The sequence below is a fragment of the Sinocyclocheilus grahami genome, unplaced genomic scaffold, assembly GCF_001515645.1.
Source record: "Sinocyclocheilus grahami isolate Dianchi unplaced genomic scaffold, SAMN03320097.WGS_v1.1 scaffold704.1, whole genome shotgun sequence".
NCBI classification, from domain to species: Eukaryota; Metazoa; Chordata; class Actinopteri; order Cypriniformes; family Cyprinidae; genus Sinocyclocheilus; species Sinocyclocheilus grahami.
This window is the reverse complement of record NW_015505883.1, coordinates 559574-576809: the sequence shown is the minus strand read 5'-3', so window position 1 is coordinate 576809 and position 17236 is coordinate 559574. Positions and strand designations below refer to the sequence as shown.

The 17236-nt window shown below is 35.6% G+C and overlaps 1 protein-coding gene across 1 annotated transcript; it reads right to left on the bottom strand.

Annotated features, from left to right (window-relative positions):
• Positions 1 to 1859: 1859 nt before the first annotated feature.
• Positions 1860 to 16656, bottom strand: LOC107559900 (radixin-like). Its single transcript, XM_016243924.1, has 13 exons — positions 16302 to 16656; positions 11575 to 11658; positions 10164 to 10259; positions 8750 to 9024; positions 7310 to 7393; positions 7079 to 7225; positions 6670 to 6766; positions 5810 to 5973; positions 5478 to 5608; positions 4524 to 4684; positions 4301 to 4393; positions 3895 to 4161; positions 1860 to 2641 (listed from the first exon to the last, which is right to left on the bottom strand). The coding sequence occupies exons 1-13, from the start codon at positions 16311 to 16313 to the stop codon at positions 2477 to 2479; spliced, it is 1776 nt and encodes a 591-aa protein (XP_016099410.1). The 5' UTR covers positions 16314 to 16656; the 3' UTR covers positions 1860 to 2476.
• Positions 16657 to 17236: the final 580 nt, after the last annotated feature.

Here is a 17236-nt window from a genome sequence, read left to right as displayed (position 1 = left end):
CTTTTCCCTACCTTCCTTTGCCCCGCGATTCTTCCTCCCCCTCCCCGCGGGTGGGGGAGGAGCGCGAGCCGTGACACTAGCCTTCAGTGCCCGTCTCTGATTCTCAAACCGAGATGGGCCAGGACTGGGTTGTTCGGGCTCAGACCTGGACCTCCTTTATCCAGGTCTTTCAGCAGGTCAGCCTGATATGCTTGGAGCATCACCATCGTGTGCAATGAAGCGACAGCCCGACCTGCTGCTGCTGTGTATGCCCTGGCATTAGAGCGAGTCTTAAAAGAGGACGTCTCACCCATAGAGAGATAGCTGGCCAGCGTACAGGGGCATCTTCTCATAACCGCTTTCGCGCATCGCCTCGATGTTGGCATAACTCGTATGCTGGAATCGATGGATGCGTGAGGAAAAAACGGCCTCTCCATTCCTTCTCAATCTCTGTATGGAAAACAGGAAGAAAGGAAGGCTCACCTGAGCTGGAGAGTTATGGCCAGAAAAATAACGTTCATCGAGATGACCTCGCGACGTCACTTTCTTCGCCTCGCCGAGGTGAGATCCATAACTTTCAAAAGCTCATCATACGCAGGGCAAGAGGATTGGGAAGGCTCAGCCTCAGCTTCTTTGCCCTCCTCAGACATTTCCTGCTTTTGCTGGGGCGAACCCAGCAGAGCACTGGTCCCTGGATCAGACAATGTCAATGAAATAACATCATCCTCCAGCGGCTCACTCTCGTCCACAGCCGACGATCGCGAGAGGGAAAACCCCTCTTCAAACTCATCGGCCAGATCCACCTGCGATCCCCACGAGCTCATTTTCCTCCGTGCCTCAGCAGCGGCGGGTCCTGAATCGCGGGATGCAGATGGCTGCCCCTCTTTCCTCGAAAAGAGAGGCAAACGAGAGCGGAGCTTTTTCATTGGAAAAACGCTCGCAGTGCACGTCGATTGCCCCCCCGGAGACATCGCGTGCGTGCTCTTCGCCCAAACAAATAACGCATAGATTGTGTGTGTCATCAGATGTTAAACAACGACACGGATGCACACAACCTCTAAACGCTTTGCTAGTGCTCGCCATAATGATATGAATAGAGATTGCTCTTACCACAGAAATGCACGCTTCAAACAAAACAGTCAGTGAAGACGAAGAAGAGGATGATGTGTGCTCCCGGTGCCTATTTATACTATAGTCGCATCGGTAGTGACGTCATGGCTGTCGCCGGCCAACGTGTTGTTGGTGTTTTTTCAATGTATGCTTCAGACACGGGTCACGACGAGGCGTTCCCCATAGCGACCCCTAGAGGACGCAGTTCAAAGTTCCCATGAAAGGGAATTTGTGTTCACAACACTGCACATGTAGTCTACCGAAGATTTTTTTTTATTCTTTCAGGGAACTAACCCACTGTAGCTAATGATGTCTAAAACGTGTTCCAATGGTACACAGTAATCCTGACCGCTTGCACTGTTAGCCCACCCTGTGCATATTTCAACAAACGGTTTCCAGGCTTATAAATTGTTGTCTAGCAACATAATTAACATTCTAGTCCTTGAGTAAATATCAGTGGTCCTTTGTGGGCTTGTGCAGGCACACCCTTTGCATAACAATTTGCCTTTCACAGGCTCTTTGCACATCACTGCGAATGAAACTGTAATTCTTTTAATGGTCACAGCATAAGTGGAGGACATCTGGATAAACAGACAATGCAAACCTTTCTGCTATTCTGAACGATCCCGTTGTCAGCGCATTGTGCTCCTATCTTTGTCAACCAGTTCCTAGGTTGCATTATTTTTCTTTGAAAAACAAACTTGAATGTAAAAAAAATAAAAAAATAAATAACAACCATACATTTTATGTCCCACAGTAACTGGACAGCAGATTTAATTCGAATCAATTTAATATAATTATTTTAAAATTATACATAGAAAATGTACAATCTAATATAATCTAATTTACTATGCAGCATTTCTTTAATCAAAATTTGTTTAAAAAACATTGACTTGTTTGTTATGGCCACTATTTGATCACATTCATGTTTTAGATAATTATCAATAATTCTCTATCATAATATATTTTCACTTTTTGTTTTTCAGCCTTTTTAAACATAAAACCTCCATTTTATGAATAAGTGTTGTGTTTCATGACACAACATGATGCTGCACCACATTTTGAATGCAAAAGATCTTAAGTTAACACTAATAAAAAGGTTCCCATAAAAGATGACATGATTTTTCAAGCCAAAGCCTTTGGCACAATTAGCATAAATAAGATCTCAAGAGTGTTCTCAAGGCAACATACACAAATCATTTTAGTGCCTTAAATAAGTTTCAGAAATAAAAACTACACTACTTGTGTAGTGTGTACAGACTGTGTAAATAATCCAGTCTTTACAATGGCAAAGACAAAGTGAGGCCATTTGTGGTAATTAGATGAATTCACCTTTGAACAGCAAGAGCTGCCGGTACTCAAGATTTATTGGAGAATTTATCAGCCATTATAAGGCTTCAAACTCATCTATTCTCTGCTTGGTGTTGCCCATGCGGATCTGACGAAGCGTCTTGTACTTGTCCCTCCCGGCTTGTACATTTTCATTGTGCAGAATGTCGTTCTTAGTCTTCTTAGAGTCATCTCGTGCGTCAGCAAGCTCAGAGCTCAGGGCCTAAAAGCAATTTAAGATACAGTTAGTCACAATGTACATATCTAATGGGACAACTGAAATTAAAAAAATTGAGATGTGAAGTATAATTCATACTACTGGTGTGATCTGAAAGTGGTGATATGAGATCAATGTCACCATGATATGAACCAGATAAATGTGGAGTGTTGTTCATAAACAAACTGTATATGAATGAAGCATGTCTTTTATTGAACAGACTGATACAATTTAGGATAAGAAGGCTTGAAATTGTAAACAAATTGTAAATCATTGTTTTTTTTAGCAGAAACTGGTTAATTAATGATACAGTGATTTACTGGAAAAAAAAAACTTGCCTACTGTTGTAATCACGTAAACTACAGAAAGTGTACCTGAACAAATCATTGAATTTTGTTTTTAGTCACTGGTTTGAGTCACTGAGAAAGAAAGGATAATAATGAGTCCTGAAAGAATAATAATGAACAAATCTATGTTTTTTTATTAATCTCCTGAACGAATGATAATATGACTCATAATGCTCAAAAAAAACTTACCGGTCACCACCTACATGTGTAACAATGTAACCTATAGAAATATAACCAATCTGAACTAATCTGTTTTTAGGTGTTCAAAAAACAAACGAACCAAAAAAAAAAACTTGAATCTGTTGGTGAATGAATCTGTTTTTATATTTTCAAAAGATTTAATGAATCACTGAGATGAATCAAAATTGAGTGTTATGTGTGTATATGAAGGAGAACAAACTTAAAAAGGATAAGACTTGTTTCAGATGTGAACAACTCTGTTTTTAAATGAATCTCCTGAATGAATGATATAATGATTCAAAATCCTCAAAACATAAAGCATAACATAACCTCCATAAATAGTTACTGAACAAATCAGTGAACGAATCTGGACGCAAATCTTTTAGGTGTTTAAAAGATTCAATGAATCACTCAGATGAATCAAAATCTCCAATACAAGTAAGTGTTATATATGTATATGTATGTGAACAAACTGAAAATAAGATAAGACTAGTTTTAATAACGAACGACTCCTCCTGAATGAACAATCTCCTGAATGAATTTTAAAATAAATCATAATCCTCAAAATCTGCAGAACCTCCAGAAATAGTTACTGAATGAATCAATGAATGAATCTGGTTGTGTTTTAGGTGTTCTTCAGAATCAAAATATGATGAATGATTGGGATGAATCACAATCCTTGCTACTAATCCATACGTAATTATGTTTGAGGAAACGTGATAGGCACGTTACCATGAGCTGTTTCTGCACTCGCTCGTTCTTCTCTGCCTCTGTGATGCGCTCCTCCTCATTGCGGTGGTCCTCTATGCCCTCCACATGGAGCTCAGCACTGTAGGTGCTGTTGTTCTCCTCTTGATCATCGTGATCGTTCTCTAAGGGTTCCTCCATCATGGCCGCAGCCATGGGGGCAGCAGCCACAGGGGCAGCAGCCACAGGGGACAACATAACGTGCTGCAACTCCTCACGGGTCTTTTCCAGATCGTCCTGTACCTCTTTAGCCTGACAGAATTGAAGAGGTCCATTATAAGAAGAAAAATGTATCCATATTTTCCACTTACATGACTTCAAAAATAGTTAGCTTAAAAAATCTTAATTAATCCAAAAATTTGACCAGTAGTGTATACTGTTCAAAACTCACCCTGTTCTGCCATTCACTGGCTTCTTCTTCCTTGATTCTCCTGGCTTCCTCCAGCAAGGCAATCTTTGCAGTGTATTCTGCCAGTTCTGCTGCCTATATATATTTTAAAAATCAAGCTTCAGTTCACTATAAATAAAACAAGTTTTACACAATCCATCACAGAATATGTAGATTTTCACTGTTTAAGGTGCGTTTTGTGTGTGTAAAGGTGTCCCCCGCTCACTAGCTGCTCCTGATTTTTCATCTGGTCCTCAGCTTGCCTGGCCAGTTCTTCTTTAGCCATCAGCGCTGCCTGTCTCTCAGCCTCCAGACGTGTCGCCTCCTCCTCCACCCGCCGTCTGTCTTCCTCCAGTATCCGGGCCCTCTCAAACTGCTCTTTCAGATCTGAACAATACATAAAATCAACCATAAGGGGGCAGCAGTCACTCAATTATACTCAATTAAACATCATTTATTGCATTTATATGCGTGTGCTAGTATGGTAGCTAAATTAAACACCATTCTGCAGTGAAACATTTTGTATAATAAAACATTCAATATCATTATAATTATTATTACAAATAATACATTTTATGTTTTAAATATTAAATAATTAAAGCTCAATTTAAATAATGAAATATATACGATATATATATATATATATATATATATATATATATATATATATATATATATATATATATATATATTATAACGAAATAAAATACGCAATGTAATAATGCAAAGTATTATTACAAATAATAGTTCTATAATTACATTTGATTTATGTACTTGAATTGCATTTAATCACATTCTATCTACCTATCTAGCTATCTGTCTGTCTGTCTGTCTATCTATCTATCTATCTATCTGTCTGTCTATCTATCCTTAAGCGTTACACAAGATAATTCCACTTTTCATTGGGATTTCAATCTTAATTTCAAACAAAACCAAACAAGAAAATATGTATTAATGTATTAAAGAGATCAGATATGTAGTACCTTACCTCTCTCAACCTTTTTGGTCTGATCTATCTATCTATCTATCTATCTATCTATCTATCTATCTATCTATCTATCCTTAAGCGTTATACAAGATAATTCCACTTTTCATTGGGATTTCAATCTTAATTTCAAACAAGACCAAACAAGAAAATATGTATTAATGTATTAAAGAGATCAGATATGTAGTACCTTACCTCTCTCAACCTTTTTGGTCTGCTCTTCAAACTGGAGAAGCTTCATCATCATCTCCTGCTTCTCTCTCTCTACCCTCTCCTTTTCTTTCTCTATTGCCTCCCTTTTCTTTTTCTCATTTTCCAGCTGGGCTCTGGAAAAAAACAGATAGCAAACACATTTAATTATGTACTCTTAATGGGGAAAAAAATATAACAAAATAAAAATAACAAACAAATATTTTATTGGCTAATAACTTTTTTAAATTAGTGATGATCTGCCCTGAGCTGGTGTCTTGCTATGCTCCTCAGGGCAGCTGGTCATTGGTCATTGATAATGAACATTGTGTCCTCACCTCTCCATCTGTCTCTGGTGTTTCTCCTCTCTGGCTTGAGCCTTCATCTGCTGCACTTCAATGGTATCAGGTTTCCTGCGCTGCATGTAAAGTTCATGGTTTCCCATGCACAGCTGCAGGATGCGCTTGTTTATACGCAGACGAGACGTATAGAACACAAAGTCCTGTAAGAACAAGAGGGAGAACAGAATGTGTCACATTTTATAATGACTTTTCCGTAAATAATATGCCAAATATATTCCAACCGGCCTTCATGATTGAAAAAAAAAACATTATACACTTGAATACACTTCTCATATGAAGAATGTTTTAAAATTCTGAATTACCATTCATTTTGATATCTTTTGGACGCATAACATCCAAAATATCAGGGCAGGGGGTTCAAATGTCTTAATATAATGATAAAAGAAAAAGGACTCAGAAAATAGTTTGGCATTGTGTGTGTGTGTGTGTGTATGTATGTATGTATGTATGTATGTATGTATGTATGTATGTATGTATGTATGTATATATATATATATATATATATAAAAATGTGTTTTAAAACATTTTGGAAAGTAAAGATTAAGATATGTATTCAAGGTGTTAGGAAAATGCATTATTTTACTATTTTACATTATTTTTAACTTGATAGTTACACCATGTGACAATTATCCTTTAATCATTAAATTGTAATTTTTTTGAAAATGTATAAAAGTTTTTCAAAACCATATGAAACCAGCCCGAATACAAAGACTTAATTTCAGTAAACTTGACACATGTTTCCTTTCTTCATCTTCTAAGCTGTTATTTGCCATTGGCCCAGATACAATAATTTCAGGTGAAAAAAAAGACATGAAATCATTCATGCAAATACTTACAGGAGCTTTTTTGTCAATGGGTTTTATTATGAACTTCTTGTCACTGAATGAGATGTTCCTTATTTCACTCCAAGGGAATCCAATCTTTGGAGTCAACCTAAGTAATGAAGAACAGCCAAAATATATTTCATGCAACTGACACTTTTTAAAAACTTTTTTATTGTAATGTCTTTTTGTGTTTGTCAACAAACATTACAAAAATCACAGACTTTGTGGTCCATTAGTGCAATGACCTCTCAATAAAGCACTATGTGTTCGTGTTGACTTGTTTGGCTTGTTGTGGGTTAGGACAGTCACTCCGCAGGTCATTAACCCCACAGTCATGACAGCTGCCACACTGACCCCGATATCCCCAACTAGCCTAGCACCGTTTCTAAATAATCAGGCCTTGCTCACAAAAAGTGCTTACCTGTCTTCTTTCTCATAGATGTTAAGTCCCAAAGCATCTACGCCTAACCACAGGTCTGTTCCTTTCTTGTTCTTGATGTCGAAATAGTTGACGCCATACATTTCCAAATCCTGTGAGATCTTTAGATACTCCAGCACAGCATCTTCCCTGGTGACGAAAAATCCGAAGAAATTATAAGCTTGTGGAGCGACATGAAGGCGAGCTGAATGTCAGCATATAAGTCTGACTCACTTGAGAATGCCTCTGTGCTCCTCGTGCCAAATCTGGATCCTCTCCTCCCATTGTTCTTTAGAGAGTTTGTGCTGGTCAAGCACTCTGAAAACACAGAATATCAAATCAACACACCTTCCATTTTGAAAATGAACCATGGGTTTACTACAAAAAAAAAAACCTTGGTTACTTAATCCATGGTAACCATAAATTAACAATGGTTTTGCTACACTAACCATAGTTTAACCGTGGTATTTGCAGTATTTGTAGTAAAAGTGTGTTTATACAAATGATAATCAATCCACCAAAGAATATTGTTACTACTTTTACTATAATCTTCATAAGGGTTGTGGTAGAATCATATGACTAAAAGTGTTGTGGCCATATAACATAAATATATTTGGCGCCAAAATATAAATGAAATAACATTTTCAAGATGTCACATAATAAAAACTGTACAAATGTTTTCATCATTACCTTACAACAGCATCTTTGTTTCTATTTTTGTCTTCTCACAATCATTTCTGTCTATTTAGGGTCTTCAGAGTCTCCGTTTTCTTTATCGGCAATTGAAAGTGGTCAAAACATACGCAAATGCATTTGCAAATTCTTTGTAGATTTGACAAGATTATTATATTCTAAAAAGATTTAAATTATAAAATATTTCCTTTTCATGCATTTCTTTTTTGGAGACTTTTTAAAAAATAAATAAATATACTTAAACTTGCAACTTTGTGTATTTTAAGTAATGTTAATTTTATATTAATTTTCACATGTGTTGGAATATTAAGTAACATCATTGTAAATGGTTGTGTTTATGTTTCAAATAAAGCTAAATAGAAGTCTTTCAAACATACCTAAAAAGATTTTCAGATGGTTAGAAGCAGCACCAACAATATGCATAGATAAGTGTATATATATATGATTATATTCATTTTTACATGAATATGTAGCAACAATAGTGAAGTGATTTCAGTCAAATTCTGAATAAAATACTTTTTGTAACAAGTTACTATTAAACTTAGTAAAATTCTGTTATTTTTATTGAGTTCTGATAATTTAGTTTGAAATTCAAAACTCTGCATGCTGCTGACATGTCCAAATGATGTCAGGTTTGACATTTTTAATGAAAATAATATGTTTAGCCAACTTGATTTTAATCTGTGGTGATTCTTTCTTTTTTTCTAACTAAGCAATTTAAGTCAGGGGACCTCAGTTATATTCCCAGAGATCTTCAGGAGACTGCGAAGTTCAGCAACAAACCCAATCTGACCCAGCTAATTAAGATCTTCAGGAACGCTTGATATTTACAAACAGGTGTGTTGGAGAAAGGCTAGAACTGAACTCTACAGGAAAGTAGACCTCCAGGAACATGAATAAGCACTACATATGTGAGTAATTTCAGATCACTGAATCATTAGAATGCACTGAATGAATGTTTTTTGAGCAGTTTCCACTCACCTCTGAGGCAGAAGCCGCTCGGTCGCTAGGTATCCAGGTTTGTGGGTTTCCGGTGAGTGGTCTCCAAACTTGGCCTGAACAGAATAGGAGGCCAGCAGAACGGCTGTCTCTGGGGGGCAGTAGGTCTCATCGCTCAAGATGCCTTCCTTCACCTGCAAGAAGAAAAGCTTTTTCGTGATGTCCTGAATCAGCTCCTCAGCCACGTCTTCAGGGTAATGCTTGGCCCGAAACTTAAACTGCAGAGGGTTTTCTTGCTTCACCTCTTGAGAGGACACCTGTGAAATCAGAATGAAGAATGAATGTTGGGTTGTGACACACAAAACTCAAAGTGGAGATGAAAGTAATATGAAATGGTAGGTAAAAATTCTGTTTTCATAACTTTTAGGTTCCTCCAAGAAACTTTGTGTTTGCTCACAAAAGCCTTCAAATACAATTTTTCCTCCCATCACTATGTCCCTTTAGGGTCTCTGTATTGGGTAGCTAAGTGGCAACGGTTTCTTTTGAATGCTGTTGGGCACATGTAATGTTAAAATTTGTTTGTAACATGAACATTTTGTAATATGGAGTATTAATATGCAAAGCAAATGACTATATTGCAATGTTCAGAACTATGTTTATTTAGATACTATGATACAATGCAGATATTTTAGTGACAGAACATTAATACAACAGTTATGATATTGTTACTATATGATGATATGTTTTTAGGTGATTGTACGTACAATAAAATATGACACAAAGCAAGAGAGAATTTGAATAAATAAAAGAAAACTATTTGAAGTATTGTTTTAAACCCTGAATTTCAGAGTAGTAAATGTAAGAGTAGCAAAATAACACTAACACCTACATCTCCACCTATAGATAACGTTCTTAAAACTTTCCGGTGCTGTTTCTAGGGTATTTTGGGTGGTTGCTAGGGTGGTTAAATGCTGACTCAAGTCAAAAAAGCCCACTCCCACATTTATGATATTTTAGTCTATAGATATGGGTTGGGTGCCAGTAAATCTATGGGATTTTATCGTCTGCATGCAAAAATCACAAGCTATATCAATTCCCTCCTCATTAAGCTACACAATTTATGGTATCATTCATGTCAAATGGAGCAAGACAAGTTATGCACCAAAGTTTAATACTTATGGGTAAATGGACGATAATAATACTGACGCTTGGTTGCCTTAGCAATGCCACTAATAAAATGCTTGTATGTGTGCCATGATATTAGCAAATTGTAATGAAATAAGCCTTTATTTGTCTGTCGTAGAACTGTCTGTGAATATCATTAACATTAATGCATTATTAACGTGTTATTATTATTAATGCATTATTAACGTTAACGTTTTTTTCTCGTCTAACAATATAGTGCAGGAAAATGTTTTAAAATATGTATATATTTCCTCTACAAAATCAATAATACCTTTTTGTCCAGTTTCAGCCATGTCAGAAAGCCTTTGGTGTCTGTGTATTGCAGGCCAAAGTACCAGACCTCACGCAAACCCACCGTCTTAACCACCTGAATAGATCAACACAGAGGATAAAAATCAACCAGTTAGAAGTGACTAACCCAATGCTAAATGTATGAGAACGAACTGGCGTACATTTAAAACATATACCTAATCACCCTTGATAAACAAGCATGACGTTATGCTGTAGGTCAAACAATGGGAGTCTCTAGTCTTAGTTGATTAGAATAGGAACTCTACAGGGAGGGAAAATACCACCCATCCAGGCCTCTTATCAGTTAGGTGTGTGCAAATATAGGCAGAGACGGTGTCCTCCACCTTGGTGTCATATACCCTATGTCCTGTCATACCACGAACCTCACCAATCGCCATATAACAAGATAGTTTAGCATTACTAATCTCAACAGTATCTGACAAATGATTTACACCCAGTGACTAGGAGCATGAATTTGGGTGTGACTAAGGTAAGTAAAATGCTTTTGAAATTAGTTACAAAGTTTTGTGTTGTTATTTCAAAAAGATACAAGTTACTATAAGTTGATGATTCATAGTGATAGAACAAAAGTGGTGCATTTAGATCGCATAGAAAATATTATGCAAGCACTATGTTTATGCAAGTGCATGTCCACTTGGTAGGAGGTTTTCATAGTTTGGTGAGAATCTTAATTTTTTGCTATTACTTTTAGTTATTTTCCCAGCATGCAGCGTGAAACTACAAACACGTTCCCTCATCTGTATCTAAAGTGGAGTGAATTTAGCCTTTAGTTTAACTCTGTAAAGCCTGACATATGAAATCAGTCAGAAAAATCTAATTTTTAAAACAGGAAGCCTTTAGTCGAGTATCATATTTGATACATTTTTATTCAGAGGCCCAGACTGAGCAAAAGTATGCAGTTTGGTGCAGTTGCTGATATGTATGTGACTAAAAAGTAAGTTGAAATTACTTGCAATGTAAATCAATGAGATCTTTATAACAGTACAGCAGACTACTTACATAAAATGCATATAAATATCAGTTGTCATTCTATATCTCCCAATATCTCCTATATATACCAAATACGTAAATGTTCCACCAAAGCCTGATGTATCATATTTGATACTCAAATTTTGAATTTGAGTGAATGTTTTCTACAAAAAATAATTATGTATGAATAATCAAGTAAACCTTAAGCTGCTAAAGTCCAGTAAGTGAAATATAACCTTTGAAGTAAAGTTTTGATCATGTTGCTAATTTAGAGGCCTTAGAAATGTGCGTACAATACAGTGAGGTCTAAAAACCACAGGTGATTCTTCAAATATAGTCTCACTGGCTTAGCTTTAAAAAAACAACATGGAGGATTTCAGGAGCCTTTGGCCATTGCTCACCTGCTCAAAGAGCTGTTTGCCTGTTGTAACCGACTGGATTGCAAATTCCAGCTCGGCATCCATTGTGGTGACACGGACATTGATCTGCAGAGAACAAATATAAGTGAGTGTTTTTCCATTGTCATTGAATCGAGTATTGGAATCAATAAAGGCAAAAATGTGTTGGTATTTCCACAGAAATTTTAAATATGCCATTACAACAGAACAGATTTGTTGGCCAAAAAATATTTAAAATGTTCATTTAATTCAATATTTCACACAGCAAACACCTTAATTACATTGCACCACATCAGTTGGAACATCAGCTATCAGACGCATGTTAACTATAATCATGGAACGTTATGTTCCCTAAATTACATCTCATTCCACAAAGCCACTAGCGATAAAGAACAGATCTGCATTATGCAATATCCTCCAGATGACTGACAACAAAGGAGATGATCTCAACAGATTCAACGGACATTCATGGGTGTGACATTATTAATCGATGATAATATAATTTATATATGTATATATATAATCTATGAGGTTTCGTTTTAGATTTTATACAAAGAAACAAACAAAGCATACTTTTGTGAACAAAAAGGAATAACAAGCAAACAGTGATAAAACACTAAAAATCTGTGCCCAGAAGAGATTCCATGAATTCTATGGTAAAGATCTCAGTCCAGCACACTTTACACAAGCTTTCATAACAACCCAGTGAACCTTGACAGAGCCTTAAAAGCATTGTCAGTTACACAATCATGTGAATTTATTCTAGAGCTGTAAAGATAAACCCTTCAAACTTGTGCAACAAATGTTATTTTATTATTATTATTTTATTATATTATCAGTAACCAAGACCCATCAACATTTCAGTTCAACACTTTCTTCCTGTTATTGGTACCTATTTGCAAAGCTTAAATAAAAGACCTTCATATTTTCAGGATTAGCACATTTAGTGTCTCTAATCATGAGTAAAGTGACAACTGCTATAATACTCACAGTGCAATAACTGTTACACCCTGGCGTTAGTATTTAGCCACATCAGCAAATAAATGATCTGCATGTTTAGAACGGTATTGGTCACCTACTGTAGAACTTTTGGCACCTGCTGCTGACAATACAAAGTTGCAACAATTTTCACTACTTAAAATTCTATAAATATCTGCGAGCAACCATAAATGGTATTCTGTAGAAAATATTACTAGTTAGAATTTTTTTTAAAAGGCTGCAACCAAGGCTGCATTTATTAAAAAAAAATCAAATAAAAAGAGTAATATTGCAAACTATTTTACAATTTAAAATAACTGTTTTCTATTTGATTATATTTTAAAATGCAATTGTTTCCAGTGGTGGCAAAGCTGAATTTTTAGCAGCCATTACTCCTTCAGACATTCTATTATGCTGATTTGGTTTATTTTTGTGGAAACCCTAATACGTTTTTTCAAGATTCTTTGATTAGAAAAAGTTCAAAATAACAGCATTTACTTTAAATAAAATGTAAAGTTTTGAGAAATTGAGATTTATACATCATCTGAAAGCTTAATAAATAAGCTTTCCATTGATGTGTGGTTTGTTAGGATAGGACAATATTTGGCCGAGATACAACTATTTGAAAATCTGGAATCTGAGGGTGCAAAAAAATCTTAATATTGAGAAAATCGCCTTTAAAGTTGTCCAAATTAAGTTCTTGGCAATGCATATTACTAATCAAAAATAAAGTTTTAATATATTTACAGTAGGAAATTTACTAAATATCTTCATGGAACATGATCTTTACTTAACATCCTAATGATTTTTGGCATGAAAGAAAAATCAATAATTTTGACCCATATAATGTATTTTTGGCTATTGCTACAAATATACCCCAGCGACTTAAGACTGGTTTTAAGACTAGATATGCTCCAGGGTCACATATGTCTTTATTGTTACATTTGATCAATTTAATGCATTCTTGCTGAATAAAAGAAGCCTATTCATTTCTTTCAAAAATGAATCTTATTGATACTTCTTACTGACCCAATTTTATGATGATTTTTATTGTTTTTCATGATTTTCTTTTTATTTCATTTCAATAAAAAATAACAATACATTAAATTTTACCATTAAAACTTAATTTAATTCGGAATAACCATTGAATTCGTGGTGAAAATCTATTACATTTAAAAGACAACACGTACTTTCCACAGTCAAATTTAGATATGTTTTTTTATATCTAATACAATTCACTATAATTTATAATGAAAATCAATAAACCAGTGAATATGTCCACTTAGAATCTCAACCTCAGTTTTCGTTAGAAAGCCTGTATAACAATGTTAATAAAGTTACAATAAAATAGAAAGTACAAGGTCTCCAATCTTCTGAGTATCCTAATCAGTGTGACATAATGCAAATTAACCTTTATCAGCAAGCCCTTAGATAAGGCTTGCAACTCCGTCAAAAGAGTTTAAATGACTGCTGCCGCTATGGAGTCTCTAAATATGATAACCATACTACATGCATAATTAGCACTATACATTGATTAGCACATGCTTTCAAAAATCTTTTGGGTCTTGTCGGTAAGTGACAAACAAGCTGCTTATTATTGGCAACTTCAGCTTGTCCTTATAGAAAATAAACATTAATCCCAAAGCCAGCATGGCAGGTATAATCTATAATCTTCAAAGCTTGTCCTCTCGGTTGGATTTGGCCTAACAATGGAACAGACTGCGTGAGTGCTACTGTTTAATCCAGCAGTCGCCATCTTCATGAGCAACCATCTCAGCTGCAAATTTATCTAACAGGAGGAAAGACTCGAAGTACGTCATAACACAGCGTGACGGCTAAACCTGCATGTCTCATTTGCCTGAAGGGTGCAGACTCACAAGCCGGTGCTATATCCCACTTCCCTCAAATCACAGATAAGTGTTTGTGCTTCACAGACTTAAAGAAGCTTTAGGTCTAAATTACACTCTAAAAAATGCTGGGTTAAATACAACCCAGTGCTGGGTAAAATAGGGATAAACCCAGCAGTCGGGTTGTTTTGACCCAGCGGTTGGGTTACTACCCAGAAGGTTGGGTTAAACATTTAATCCAACCGCTGGGTCAAAACAACCCAATTGCTGGGTTTGTCCCTATTTTACCCAGCACTGGGTTGTATTTAACCCAGCATTTTTTAGAGTGTAGATTTTAAAATTTGGATAAGTCACAAATGGAAATAGAATGGAAATTTCTATAGTAAATAGAAATTGAACATTCTGGTTAAAATGTGTGCGCTTGTATAAGAGAAAATACGTGTTTAGATGCTATATCCAGTAACAATTTCTTTTTATCGCCCTTTTTCTCTAGTTCATTTTAATGGTTTTGTATTGCTTTCCAATTGAAATTAATTGTAAAAAGTATAAGTACAAATATTCCCCGAGTCCCTCAATTAGTTCAAGAAAGCAGAATAAACAATAATCACAATACAGTTGGGGTTTAAAATATGTCGGTGATCATCCTGTATTGAAAACATTTGTTTTTTTGTATTTTTTTCGAAATTCTATCAATAAAATTTAAATGAAGTGCAACATATTTTCTAACAAATGTAATGTTTGATAATAGACAGAGGGTTTTTGGATTTTAACAAAAGAATTCATCATTTAATACAATTATAATGTGCTATTCAACCATGGGGACAAACTTGGGAATGCTATATTTCCATATTTTTTTTAGTCTTATCAATAAGGAATTTTTCATATAGATTGTTTACCTGTTTTTATCTGTGTTTTGAATTGTGCACAGCATTGCGTTGTGTTTTAGAGTTAGCAGAAATGTCTGTGAAATTATACCGTATAATGTCCTTGCCAGTACTTTTCCCGTATTTTTTGTATTATCATATATTTTAAATAGCTTTTTCATAAAGAATAGGTGAAAATATACATTTCAGCATCCGCTAAAAGATCTAAAAATGTTTACAAATAAAGAATTAAAAAAGGTTGATGAATAAGCTGGTTTACCAGTAATCTCTCTTGAATGTTACGGACAATAATAAGTGATATCACATCCTGGTATTCAAATAATAAAGTCAAAAGTATGTTCACAGCAGCACAATCTGCATCTAGCTAATCTTTTACTTTTGCGGCATGAACTCATCCTCAATAAGTCTCGTTAATGTGTAAAGACTCATGCTCAAGCATGTTAACCATCAAATTAATAGTTAGTAGTCTATCCTTCTAAAGTTTGAGGTAATCACTACAACCTGAAATATAAAAATTATAATATCATTTAAAGTATAAACACTAATTATAGGCATTAATAGCACGTTTACAATTAAAAATAATAATAATATGGAGGCAATATAGTAATAAATTGCAGCTTTATCTTGATTTAACTACTAAAGACTCTCGTTTCTTTTAACATCATGGATTTTGTCAATCAGAACACATTACAAAAATATGAAACACAATACGAAACTAAGGTTAAGCTATGAAACTTTTTTAATGTGGGAGTCTTTAAATCAGAGGCCTGTTGTAGCCCAAGTCACAACTCTAAACAAGTCAGGATCCTACAAATGTATCAACAATAAACATACATTTTTCTAGACATAAGCATAAGGATTAATATATGGGATACTGTACACTAGAAAGATCATTCTCTAAATCCGTGTGTAGGCTAATACAGATAATTCACATGATTGTTCTCTTTAATGGCACTGTAATCGCGTTTTGTTCCATGTAATAACCCGTTATGTTTTTAATAAAAAGAAAAGAACTACTTACAGGCTTAGGCATTGTCAGTCTTGTGTGAGGACCAGCTTAAGAAAACACCAGAGACCCGCGCTGCGCTCGAGACTGATCTGAACAGTGAGCGCTAGAGACTCATTTCTGAGTCATTTTCGAGAGATGGTGTCAAAGCCTCGCCCCAGCGATAGCTACGATAAGTTAGTTAGACCACTGGAGTTAAAGAGTGCCAGCAGGGCTCTGCTTACGGTGCAGCTGCGCTGTAAACTCGGGTTCGACCTTTGATCCGGCTCGCGCACTGACGGCGACGCGACAGAACTAGAACGCCTAGTTCTTGTCGCGTCGTCAACAATGACAAAGCTCGAAGCTCTTTAACGGCTCACACTGTCACATTACACCATTGCAGTCCATATACGCTGACTAGGCGGAGAAAACATGGGCGCGGTTGAGGTTGATAATCTACAAGGTGGATATCTGGGCAGTTCTCTACTTTCTGTAGTAGGCTACAGGTGGGCGAATACATATAAACATTCATCCCCAGAAAGTATTTGAACAATTAAAATAAAAAATGACGATTAAAATCGCTTAAATGTCACAAAATATCGAACACGTTTGAGAAACATGTCAAAAGGCATTTATTTTAAATATAGGCTAGTATAATAACACCCTTTAAATGGTTTCAAATGCTAAACCAATAGGCTACATTAAAATACTCGTCAAAATAAAGATGAATACGTCTACTAAAGATCACTGCAATGTTGTGAAAAGCAATTGTAAACAAAAGAATCTTTTCTAGCAAATGTATAGCAATTTTGTTTCCTCGCCCGATGCACGAACAAATGACTCTTATGACTCGGTTCGTTCGAAGCACACGCGATACTGGTTTGAATCAGTCTCACGAATTCTCAACGAATCTTTCCGAGCGGCTACTGAATCATGACTCACTGAACTGAGGGTTCCATGGAAATGCATCA

Excerpts from the sequence above, each read along its gene's own strand:
- LOC107559900 (XM_016243924.1), bottom strand. Across the intron at positions 9,025-10,163 it reads GGCTGAAACTGGACAAAAAG|GTGTCCTCTCAAGAGGTGAA; the intron begins GTATTATTGATT and ends CTGATTTCACAG. Across the intron at positions 7,226-7,309 it reads GAGCACAGAGGCATTCTCAA|GGAAGATGCTGTGCTGGAGT; the intron begins GTGAGTCAGACT and ends TTTCGTCACCAG.